Here is a 12,551-nt window from a genome sequence, read left to right on the forward strand (position 1 = left end):
CTATAATGTTTAATTCTTTTCAAAATTTTCTTCTAATTAATATTCTTAATAGTCCTCTTAATAATCTGTGAAAGGAAACCCGAGCAATACTGCAGTTTTCAATCATCTTCCCAATGGTATAAAAATATGAACTGAACAAGTTACTCAATTTACTTGCACTTAGGGGAATTTTCTTATGAAATATTCCAGTGTTTTGTCTTGGCATGAAAAGCATTCCAGAAATGTAAAATTGAAGTGGAGAATAGTTTCTGGAAGGGGAAAGGACCATTGTTAGCTTAATGTTGTTTCCATAGATCCCACAGGCAAATCTGTTTTGACTTGTTGAATGTTTTTGTGTAGAATTGTAAAAGTAACTTGCATTTTAGCAATCAAAACTAAGAAACTGATGAGTTGTGTAGAAAGCGTGACTCAAATAGAGGCCTGTGCACACAGGAATAGATGTCAGGAAAGCAAGTTGAAGAAGCTCAGTGGAAATCTGAAGTCTGTGCTTCCATGAAAACTCATTATTTGCATCTGCTATAAGCTTTGCCAAGTAAATTGTTTAACAAAATCTTATAAAGAATCCTTTGAAAAGTATGAAGTTGCGTCTCTGTATGTACAAATTATATAAGAAACAAGAATTGCCCTGGAATGAGTCATACTATGATTGACAATGATTGATTGCAGGCCTTTTTGCTGTATTACACATTTTATAGCTCAAATCAGAATTTCTTGTTGATGTGTTAGCACAAATACATGAGATGTTTACGTGAAAATATCTTATAAGAATTCCATATGACAAAAATTAACTTGTTACTTTAGGAGATTCCTGGTAATAAAAAATGATGTATTGGCTATTTATTTAGTGGTTTGTTTTTTTTTTTTTTTTTCATTTTGGCAGGTACCAAGTGGAAGATGAGTCCTCTCACTTGGATGAAATGCCACTAATGATGTCAGAAGAAGGCTTTGAAAATGATGAGAGTGATTACCATACTCTACCAAGAGCCAGAATTTCTCAGAGAAGAAGAGGCTTAGAATGGTTTATCTGTGGTGGCTGGAAGTTCCTTTGCACTAGGTTTGTTGCATACCAGTACTTTTTATTAAACTATTAAATGAATTAAGTAAATAGTAACTGTGCATTGTGTGATATGTGCAGAGTACAGGAACACAATAATTTGCTTGTCATGCACCTTCTGATTGCTTTGCCTGTATTTTCTCTACTAGGAAGTTACAAGCCATTAATAAAAAAGTTCTGAAGAGCTGCTGCTGTGTACTTCTCCTGTCTGCTTTCCTGGCTTGCAAGAAAAAGAGAGGCTTTTAAGAGAGATCTTGTACTAGTCTGAGGTCCATCATATGGCATATAAGCCTGGTCCTCAGTTCTACTCAAAACCACATAGGTGTAGAGGGGTTAAAACTTTCTTTTACTTCTGAGGGCATTAGTGTGTTAAGTTGACGGTACACAAATTTTATTGATGTGACTGAAAAGAAAAAGCAAATTAATTAATTAATGATCAGTTAACACTTCAACTTTAAGGGTTAAAAAATACATGGAACCTGTGGCCTTGGTGTGAATTACAGCTGGAATTAGCTCCTGTGGTTTGTTTCTTATTTAGAAACTTTCTGTGCTAAACTCTGCTGTATGTAGTTGCCTTGGAAGAGTGACTTTCTAATGAATTGCTAGCACAGAAATTAATATTAGGATGATTAAGAATCATGGCGTGTTTTTATCTTGAATGAAAAATCTGAGAATCGGTCAAGTGAAGTGAGTAGAGCGTTTTCAGTGAACTTGAATGATGAATGCTTTTTTGGGCAGATGATTTTACAATTTATTTGGATGGAAGTCTTCACAGGTGGTTTTCATGGCACTTAATAAATTCCAAGAGGCCTGATACCCTTGTTTTACCTAAGCAAAGCTGTATTTGTGCACCTTTAATAATTAATAATTTTGTTATACAGCTTTACTATTTGCAGAAAAAATATGATTTGTGTCTTTTGTTTTCTATAATGATACAACAAAACCTCATGGATTATTAATTTTATTATAGGGAATAAGTGTTTGGAAAGTAGCGGGAAGTAAGGTAGAAGTTACAGAAGCAGCGTTTCTATATGTAAATGATTTTTGGAAGCAATGTTTCTGTTACAGAACTACTGTTGTAGACTTTAAAAAAACTTTTTAAAGTATTTAAAGAGGTAGTTAATCTTTTGGACATATCTTAAAATTGAGATACCTTTCAAACAATATACTTTAGGTGAGTTCAGCTCTTTAAGTATTAGTGAGTATTAGTTACTGTGATTACATTCCTGTAAGTTTCATGAAAACAGGTAGACCAGTAAAGACTGCACCCTGCATTTGGATAGAAGCGGGCAATTGCAAGATGAGTTTATGTTGGAACTAATTAACACTCATAAGAGAATGTCAAAAGAAAGTTTCATTAATGCTGAAGATAGCAAAATTTCGTGTTCTTGCTTGCTTTTTAAAATTGATAGGGACATCTTGGCTTAAAGTGGAGCTCAAGCCTAGAAACTTTCAAACTTACTAGAACTTATTAATGAAAATACTTGAGCCATATTTGTGATGGATTTTTGAGAATGAAAAGAGCAAGGAAATTGCATTATGGATTCATTATTTTGCTACGTCTTATACATATTTTACTGCTAAGCTAGGTGTGTAAAAGAAAAGCCCTCACTAAGAAAAAGGCCTTAGAGGAGTATGACTTCTGCTTTGCTGATTTCCTCAACTGAATTTGGATATAATAAAGAGTCAATTCAGTCTTGTATTTATACCTAGAGGCATTTTAATCCCATTAGTGTTTTCTAAAACAGAACATCATAGCAGATAACTTCCATTTTTCACAGAAGAAATAAAATCCCTATTTAAAAAAAAAAAGATAACCCCCAGATCCTAGCAGAAGCTTGAAATTTCAGTAGGATATTAGCAGGCAGAGGATACTCCCACAAGAAAGTTGCAGACATCTGCTTGGATGAGATGGGGAAAATGAGCTGGAAGAAAGGTGAATCCCATGGTATCTTATCTACTGGTCCAGTCAGGCTGGACAAAAACCTCAGCTTGGGTGAGCACTTCTGAGTGAGTATGTAAATACCCGTTACAGTGATAAGGAGGTTTTGTCTGGGCTGAGACCACCATTGAGGCTTTGTTACTGGTAAAAGTCAGGGATGTGCAGTCAGTGTTAATTTACTCTTTTTGGTGGTTTCTCATAATAAAACTTCATGATTATTTTGCTGGGGCCCACAGAATACTAGAGTTTTTGAAATGCCTATTTGCAGTTCATAAAGTTGCCTAGGATTGTGCAAAAGGTCATACAGGAAACCTGGAGGCAACTGCATTGTCATACATGCAGTTATTGCTTACACCCTAGTAGAATGAGTTACACTGTTTATGTGGTGTAAAGTATCGGTTTAGGATACAATCGGGTGTTGGTGCCTTCACACTTGAAATGGAGAGGAACATGTGAGAAAACAATTTTTGTGTGTGTTGATGGTGGATTATACACGCTATAAAAACAACTGAAACTTCTTTCCAGAAGGCAAACTGCATTCTTTTAAGTGTAGTGTGACATTAAATATAACATAGCCGTCTGAGACCTGTTCAGTTGAACAGAATTTAAAATTTCACCCTGTCTTATGGAAATTAATATCTTGTACCCTGAGACTGGGTGAGGTTGAAATCTCAACTTCCACATCCAGAATTCCCTTTTGTGCTTTAAACTAAGTTGTAAATTTTTCAAAGTTGTGACAGAAAGATAAACACAATAAAAGACTAGGCATTTGTCTGGACCCAAGCTCAGGGGCCCCCGATTTCATTTGGGTTCTCGGTGGAAGTCTTGTGTTTGTGTTCAAAATCATTTTACTTGTTGCAGACAAACAAACAAAACCCTCTATACCCACTAGCTTTTTCTTGTCTATCTTGCATTGTTAGGATTAATCTCACTTTTGTGAGAGGAAGTTTTCCATCGTTTACTTTGCAGCTCTAGAATTTTATATTCTATAGATTTTTGTTGCTACATCACAAACTGTTACTGTTTAGATGAAAAAGTTTCACCCTTTTGGCAGAAGTAAATATGGAAGGTTTGGCAAAGTTCACTGTACATTAAAATTGATTTTGTAAAAATCCTTTATTCAGCTTTCAACTTCTGTTTAGACAATAGACTTGTTGATTGGAACTGAATGGTGTGTACTTTATTTGCAAATCTGCAGCTCTTTAAACAGTTTCTACATTTGCAAGAAAAAAATCATAATTAAATCAAATGTTGTCTTTGATTTTGAACAAACTGAAGACTTAATTCAATCAATGTAACTTTTAACTTCAGAAACTGCTTATTTCTTGCTTTCATAGCACAGTTAAAAGAAAACTTTGTGATATAGCAGCTGTTTTGTGGCTGTAATCATTTCCCCTTTAACTTACAAATTCTCTTCAAGCTTGTGAAATTATAATGCACATAGATCAATACTCTGGAGTTCTTTGGGCTGGATTGATTTCTTTCTCATGAGATTTACATTCCACTTGTTATCAAAAAACACTTTGTCCCTATGAAAATGGTGCCATTGAATGGCATTTCCATATGAAGTGAAGGGGATATCAAATGCTCGGATTAATTTGGGCTCTAAGATGGCCTGTACGCTTTCAATTAATCTGCAACGCATTTGTTATGCAGAAGCATGGGAAAATGCTGATCTTTTAAGAATGACATGACCACTGTGTTGCTTTTGGCCTGATTACTGAAGCTACCTGTTGAGTACAATAATTACAGTATGTTTTCTTTGCAGAACTAGTTTCTGCTACTTAAAACCTAATAAGGAAAAGCTGACCCTTGCAGACAATATAGAGCTTTTATATTATCTTTCCATTCTGATGAAAATGCTGTTTTGTGAAAGATACTGGCAGTTAAGCTTGTAGGATAAAAGTAATGAAAAGAGAAAATAAAAAAAAGCCTTTATTATTAGAGCTGCAGAGTCAGTTGAGACTTTTACTTTAGCTTTTGACTTGGAGAGATATGCTCCATTTATGAAAAAGTTAAGGGTTCTTATTTAACAACTACTCCAGTTTTTTTAAATACGGCATCAGTTACTAATATGAAGAGTGTGGTTATTGTTCCTATACATAAAAACACATTAGGAAGCAGGTTGGTAAAAAGTCATTTAACAGATATAACTTAAAGTTCTTTTATCAATTAGTTAATTTCTTCATATGTACAATCTGTTGTGTTGATATAGGCAACATGGCTTATAGCTAGCTTAAGAAAAAAGTTTTCTGTGCATGTGTTGAAATTTCTAGGCAAGGGCATTTGAAGTAAATGCTTAAATCAATAAAAAAGAATGTGATTTTTAATTGCTGAATCCATAGCATAAAGTGTGTCTTTACATTAAAGATTTCAGGAAAATCTGAAGTGTGTCTTGATCATGCTATATCTTACATTATGTTTTTAGGATGTTTGAAGCTCGGAGAATGCTATTCTGATTTATCTCCTGATGTTTGCTTCACACAAATTCAGTGGGTACAAAAGCGCATGAAAGGGTCCATACCCTTGCATAAAAATAGTTTCTGTATTAGGGAATGTTAATTTGAGAACAGATTAAGTATGTGTTGGGTGTTGATAATCTGAGTTTCAGAATTACCGGGTAGACTTCATTGTTCTTAAAAATCTGAATTAATGTAAATTGATTAGGATTTCTGAGGCCAGCATGTCCACCTCTTATTCTTCCTGTGATATAACAGTGATAACTGCTGAGACTGTAATGGCAGAATCTAACTGATTTTTACTTTTAAGGTAGTAAAAATCATCTGCACCATTATGATACTGATTTGGGCATAACCTGTAATATTTCCATCATCTGAGTTTTTTTGTGTCTGAGAACTTCAGTGTTGTTAGCTCTGTGTCAGTCAAATCCCTTTTATCAAAGGTATCACAGTTGTTTCCCAGTCGGACATCATTCTTGTGTCTGTACTTTTTTGCATTTGCTAAACTAATGGTCATTATGGCATCTCTTTCAGTTTCTCTGTCAGTCTGTAATGGAAAAAGTAGTTTCAAGAAGGGGAAGCTCTGTCAGTCTGTAATGGAAAAAGTAGTTTCAAGAAGGGGAAGCTCTGTGGTGAGGAAGGCAATGTAATTCAGTTACTTTAGTCAAATGTTTAATTTTTGCAACAGAAAAGTCCTCAGTGTCTGAAGAAATTATTCTACAACAGAGGCTGTGCCTAGTCAAATGTTTAGTCTGTTTACGGTTTAAATTCAAAAACTGATTTAAGCAATGCAGGATTCCAAAGGCTGTCGGGAAATTTCTGTCTGGGGGCTTGTAGACAGAAGCTGTCACGCTTGTTTGCTTTCCCTGGAAAAAATTATTTTCCTTGGAACCCATGTGCTACAGATCTTTCTCGACACTTCTTACTATACAGCTAAGCTGTTTCTTCCATTTGTATTGTCCTTGCCACCCCCCCCCCCCCACCCTGGAAACTAACGCATTTAAAGTGTTAATTCCTTGAGCAGTTTTATCAAGTGTAAATCCAAGCTAGCACTGAGTGGAATCGTTGCACCTTCTCCTGCCAGCATGTAGCCTGTGTCGCTTCAACTGTTTTTACAGATTTACAGATTCAAGAATCAGGGGTGGATCTACCAGAAAATAGTCCCCCTTTTTATTCTGCATTAGTTTACAGCTGGATCAATTTGTGGGTCTGGTTTACCCATGCAGTTGCAGGAGTAGTTGTATCAGCACAAGGGATCTACACCTTATTTATGGGAGGAGGGTGGTACTAGCGGTTTCAGCAGCAGCAGGATAGGTTCACAACCATTAAACTGATTGTGGAACCATGACATAGAAAGACTGCTGTTCATTTTGCTTTTAAAGAAAAATTTAAGTAATGATCAAGGTAACTTGATTTTTCTGATTTGTATGTTACTAAATAACAGGGCTGAATTTCAAACTAACACAGTTTTTACGATGGAATGATTCTTTGTTACTGTTCAAAAGTGATGGGAAAAAGTTTCTGAATGGGCTTGTATTTGTAACAAAAATAAAAGGCATGTTTACATAGAATCAAACCAAATTGATGTCCATCCCACAGTGAAAGTTTCAGGGAGGAAATCTTAAGAATCCAGCATTTTAAATCGAAGTGTTTTAAATGTCAGCTTGTGAGTATTGGTGTAGTGGCATTTCTATAATGAAGTGAATGTTGCTTTGAATGATTTTACTATTGCATAACTTCTAGTTTTTTTTAAAAAAGAGCCTGCAACTTTGAATTCCATTTGTTCTTTGGCAAAATTACTTTATAATAGGCTTGGGATAATGTAGGCTACAGACAAGAACATTTTAAGTGGGACTGTGGTGATGGAAGCTAAGAGCCTTTCTTCCCTGCATATTTGTGTGTACTGTGATTCTGTAATTGTGGAAAAACAGAATAGGAAAGGACCTTAAGAGGTTGTCCAGTCAATTCCTTGCCTGCACAGGATGAATTACACCTATCGCTTATGTCTGATCTAACCAGATCTTTGAGACCTGCAGTGGTAGCAATTCCAGCCTCCTTAAGTGTTTCTTTCCACCCTAGTTGTTAGAAGCATTTACTCAATGTCTGTCCCCCCTGCTTCCTTATTTGCCACAGTTGAAGTCCACCATTACTTAATCACAGTGGACCTAGAGAATAATTGTCCCTCTCCTCTTTCTTTGCAGCTGTTTCTTACATACTTGAAACGATATTAGGTCCGCACTCAGCCTTCTGTGAACAACTCTCTTTCAGGGTATCTAGTAGACAAGCCTACCCTGCTTTCTAGACCTGTAATTGTTTTGTTGCTCTTGTGTGTGGTCTTTGTTTTCCCAGTAGCCCTGTTTTTTGAATACCAAATTTCAACATGGTATTGTAAGCCAAAAGAGATCTTGCTAGCACTGGACTGTGAAAAAGGAATACATTCATGACTTGCTAGCAATATGCCTGTCCACACTGAGCAGATATGCTGGGTTTTTGCACATGTATATCGTATATCATTCTTATGCAGTAACCGAGTTCTCAGAGAGCTGCTGTCTGCTAACTCTTTTCCAATTCAGCGTTTGCGTAGTTGATTATTTCTGTGTAAATGTACTATGTTGCGCTTTTGCCTGTTTAACTGTGTTCTATTTCTTCCAGGTAGTCTTTCCAATCTGTCAAGACCGATTTGAATTCTAATCTCCTTTTTGCATGTAATGCTGTCTCTTCTAGCTTTTTGTTGCCTGAAAAATGACATATTCAATAGTCAATTACCTAGTAAGTTCTAGATAAAGCTTTGCAGAGCTTCACTGAAATTATTTTGGTTTTATAACAAGCTACTCTGCAATTATGATTTTTCCAACTGTGTCAGTTCCAAGAATATGTTCCTTTACTTTCCTTACAAGAAATATCATGAGAGCTAAGTTTTATTAGAGACATAAAATCATAGAATAATTTGGGTTGGAAGGGATCTTTAAAGATCATCTAGTCCAACCTCCTCAGCCATGGGCAGGGACACCTTCCACTAGATCAGGGTGCTCAAAGTCCCAGGAGTCAAGAGAGGATATGTATTCTCAAGCTATAGTGCACCTGGTTCTTTACGGAGGGAAATTAGTTCCATTTTAGAGGTTGCTCTGACATATCAGTGTTGGTTATGACTTTGTTTTCTTTCAGGTGTGTACAAATACGTACAAGTAGGTTGACTCTTCGGAAGTTATCCAGGGAAACAATGCTTAGGTGACTGGATCGTAACTTTCCCCTCCTGTTGTCAGCAAAATCCTTTCTGTTGGTTTGAATACAACTTAGAAGAGCTTCCTAGTGGTTACTCTTTTTTTTTCTGCATCAAAAATACTGTCAATACATTCAAAAACCTCACTAGAAAATGTGTCACTTTCCTTCATGTTCAACTTCACCTGCTGATGTAGCTGAAATCCACTTTGACCAGTTAGGTCGGTGCTTCGGCTGCAGTAGGTGCTCACGGAAGGCCTGTCTGCTCAGTGTTCTGGTTTCAGCCGGAATAGAGTTTATTTTCTTCCTAGTAGCTGGTACAGTGTTATGTCTTGGGTTCAGTATGAGAAGAATGTTGATAACACACTGATGTTTTCAGTTGTTGCTAAGTCGTGTTTAGACCAAGTCAAGGGTTTTTCAGTTTCTCCTGCCCAGCCAGCAAGAAGGCTGGAGGGGCACAAGAATTCGGGAGGGGACACAGCCAGGACAGCTGACCCAAACTGGCCAACGGGGTATTCCATACCGTGTGACATCATGCCCAGTATATAAACTGGGAGGAGTTGGCCTGGGGTGATGGCTGCTAGGGAACTAACTGGGCATCAGTTGGCAATTGGTGAGCAATTGCATTGTGCATCACTTGTATATTCCAATCCTTTTATTATTATTATTGTCATTTTATTATTGTTATTATCATTATTACTGTTTTATTCTGTCCTATTAAACTGTTGTTATCTCAACCCACGAGTTTTACTTTTTTTTCCCCCCACAATTCTCTCTCCCATCCCACTGGGTGGGGGGAATTGAGCGGCTGCGTGCTGCTTAGTTGCTGGCTGGCGTTAAACCACGACACTCAGTCTTCCCGATTCACTTGCCTAAAACAGTCTCCCAGCGTGATTAAGGCACCTCCCCCCAGTATTAAAAAAATGCAGAGAAATTCTCCTTTAACATATGGGATTGTAAAACAAGTATATAGAGCGTATGGCAAACCCGCTTTTCTTTCCACACTGCCGGTTCTTTCCAAACCATCTGCACTCATCTGCGTTAATAATCTGCCCCTGTTGGCTAGTCCTAGCAAGTCTTAGGCTGATAATATTATGTGAATTTGTTTGTTTCTTGTTTTACTGTTGTTAGTAAATAGTCTGCTGAGCCTCAGTGGCATCATTCTGTTTGCCAGCCTTTTGTTCCTCCTACAGTGCGATCTCCTTCCATCATTCCTGTGTCCTTGTCCAAATTCCAGTTGTTTAAAGGTGACTGTGAGCTCTTCTTATATATCTCATTGCTTATTGTTTAAACCTTCTTCAGTAGATTTGTAAGCTGGTTAGGCAAGGATGCTTCTTCTTTCTCCTGTGAAGTTCACTATTGCAGATCACTGTGTGATCTGCATTTACATCATTGTGGGGTTTTGGTTTGGTTGTGGTTTGTTTGTTTGGTTTTTTTTTTTTTTGAAAACTTTGACAGCATGGCATTAGGTTTGCTTCCCTTCTATAGGCAGTCTTACCGAGGAAACTAAGATTTGCAAAATATGTGGAAGTTGTATACAAAGCTGTTGAATTTTTTTCTGATTTTATCTGACAGAAGCCTTATTTCCTCATGAGTTAATTATTTAATGGTGTGGGAATTTAGCCACTGCTAATGCAGACTTGTATTAACTAGAATTTTTTGAACATCTGTCAGGGCAAGGTGTAGTGAAACTTGTCATTGTTTTATTAGGATTTCCTGTAAAGAATGTGCCAAGTGTTTATATATTGTATGTATCTGAATGAGTTGAGTACTGTGTAATTGCTCTAAACATTACAAGTCAACATCATGCTTGTTTATTTAGATGTGGCAAAATTTTTAAGCCTGTTTTTCTTGGGTATTTGCCTTTAGGGTTCCAGGTTTGGAAATAGTAATCACATACAGTAAACTTTTAGTTTTAAAGTAAACAATTGTTTTTCTTTTCAGTTGTTCTGATTGGCTCATAAACATTTGCCGAAGAAAGAAAGAGCTGAAGGCTCGCACAGTTTGGCTTGGGTGTCCTGAAAAGTGTGAAGAAAAATACCCCAAAAATGCCATAAAAAATCAAAAATACAACGTCTTTACCTTTATACCTGGGGTAAGGCTATTAACCATTTTTTTGGTGTTGGGCTGACTATATGTTCTGTAGTGGTTTCTGATGGTTCTGCAAAAAGATAATTTTATTTTCCCAGATTCTTCTTTTTCTTTTTATATTTATCTTGATGTCTTCAATTAAAATTCACCACTGAGAGCAAGGCTGCTTTTTTGCTAAATTGGTTTTTTTCAAAGGGATATTTACTAAAGCAGCACAGTGTGTATGATTGAGTGGTTGGAATTCAGTGAAGCTTTAGAAATTTGAGATGGGTTTTCTTGCACTTTTCATCATCAGAAATTTGTAATCCTCATTTTAAAACAGAAGCATTTCTACACAGTCAGTGTGAAAATACTGTGAAGCACTGACTTCACTTGAGAAATAAATAATTGAAAATCACAATGTACTCCCATAGATGTTTTCTCATACTCCCTGCCATTGTAAATGTAATGAATAATGTATTCTGAAACAGGCAACTCGTTAAAGGACAAAACCAACCCACCTCTTCAATTTATAGGACAACAAGTAAGGCCTAGTTTAGTAAGTTAGTACCTTTAAGAGGTGTGTTTCCTATTGCAGTTTTACAAATAGTGATGTCTTTTTGGTTTTGAATGCAATTCTTTAGACAATACTTTTATTGTGGAGTGGAAAGGGTTTTTGTCACTTTTTTCCCTAAGAAGCCATATTGCGTCTTAATTTAAATTTTTTGCCTATAATATTCACAGTGTATATGAAGACAAAAGACATTACAGTTTTGTCTAGTTCATAGTTTTAAAAAAATTGTTATAATGAAATATAGCAATAGAGAAGACAACTTTTGAAGCTTCAGTAGTTAAAACATAAAAATGTATGCTGCTGTGATATTACAAATTTTACTAATACACTTCTACTCATACTTCTACTAATACAGTCCAAGAGTCCTGTGTCCTGTTTCAAAAACTGAATGTCTTCTACATTTGAATATAGACATGCTTTGTCTTAAATTTTTTATTTAAGTGATCATGCTGGTTTATAAGAGTATTGATTGTATTCTTCTGGCCTCTTTGGTCCAATGACTGGCAGGTGCTTTCTAATACATTTCTTTATTAAAACAGAAAAAATTAATGGCTTTGTAATTAAGACTGATCTCCTGTCAAAGAAATAAAATGTCACTTATCACAGGCGGATAAAATATTCTCATCTCTATTGAACAAAGTAAATGTTTTCTTCCGAAGTTTAAATTATTAAATACACTGAAATTGGATAAGCCACATATGCTTTCCTAAAGGTCACAAAATTCATTAAGCATATAGTAAACCATTGATTATTGTGACGAGAAATCTGCAGTGTAGATTACAAATCCTAAACTAGATTCACATTTACTATAGGGATCAGCCATAGCTTGCAATTACCTGTTGCGAATGTTTGTTCTTTTTTTAATCTTTTGAAAGTCTTGATTTTTACAGTATAGGCAGAATCAGATTTTTTTATTTTGGTGGTAGTATTTGGAAACTCAGTAGTAACTTCAAAATGAAGTGAGATCCCAAACATAAAGCCCAATAGTTAGTGAAAATAAAATGTTTCTAAATTTTAATTTTGGACATAAATCAACACTTTTCATTTATTAGAAATACTGTGTAGCTGGGGTTTTTTATGCTGTTACACTGAAAGTAATTTGTAGGGAAGATAGTTGTGTTGGTTCCAAATCCATAAATGTGACTAAGTCATAAATATTGACTCCAGTGTTTTACCCTGGTTGAAATTTTCATCGTGTGAGGTTTTGTCTTCTGTTTAGAGTTGTATCTTTTT

The 12,551-nt window shown here is 35.9% G+C and overlaps 1 protein-coding gene across 4 annotated transcripts in view; it reads left to right on the plus strand.

The window, feature by feature from the left end:
• The window catches only part of ATP9B (ATPase phospholipid transporting 9B (putative)), a 169,833-nt gene that overhangs the window by 15,523 nt on the left and 141,759 nt on the right, over nucleotides 1-12,551 (plus strand). For all 4 annotated transcript variants that reach the window (XM_049823773.1, XM_049823775.1, XM_049823776.1 and 1 more), the window contains exons 2-3: nucleotides 881-1,054; nucleotides 10,619-10,769. In XM_049823773.1, the coding sequence (XP_049679730.1) occupies nucleotides 881-1,054; nucleotides 10,619-10,769 (325 nt within the window). The remainder of the gene's footprint in view (nucleotides 1-880; nucleotides 1,055-10,618; nucleotides 10,770-12,551) is intronic.

The sequence above is a fragment of the Accipiter gentilis genome, chromosome 20 (genome assembly GCF_929443795.1).
Source record: "Accipiter gentilis chromosome 20, bAccGen1.1, whole genome shotgun sequence".
NCBI lineage: Eukaryota > Metazoa > Chordata > Aves > Accipitriformes > Accipitridae > Astur > Astur gentilis.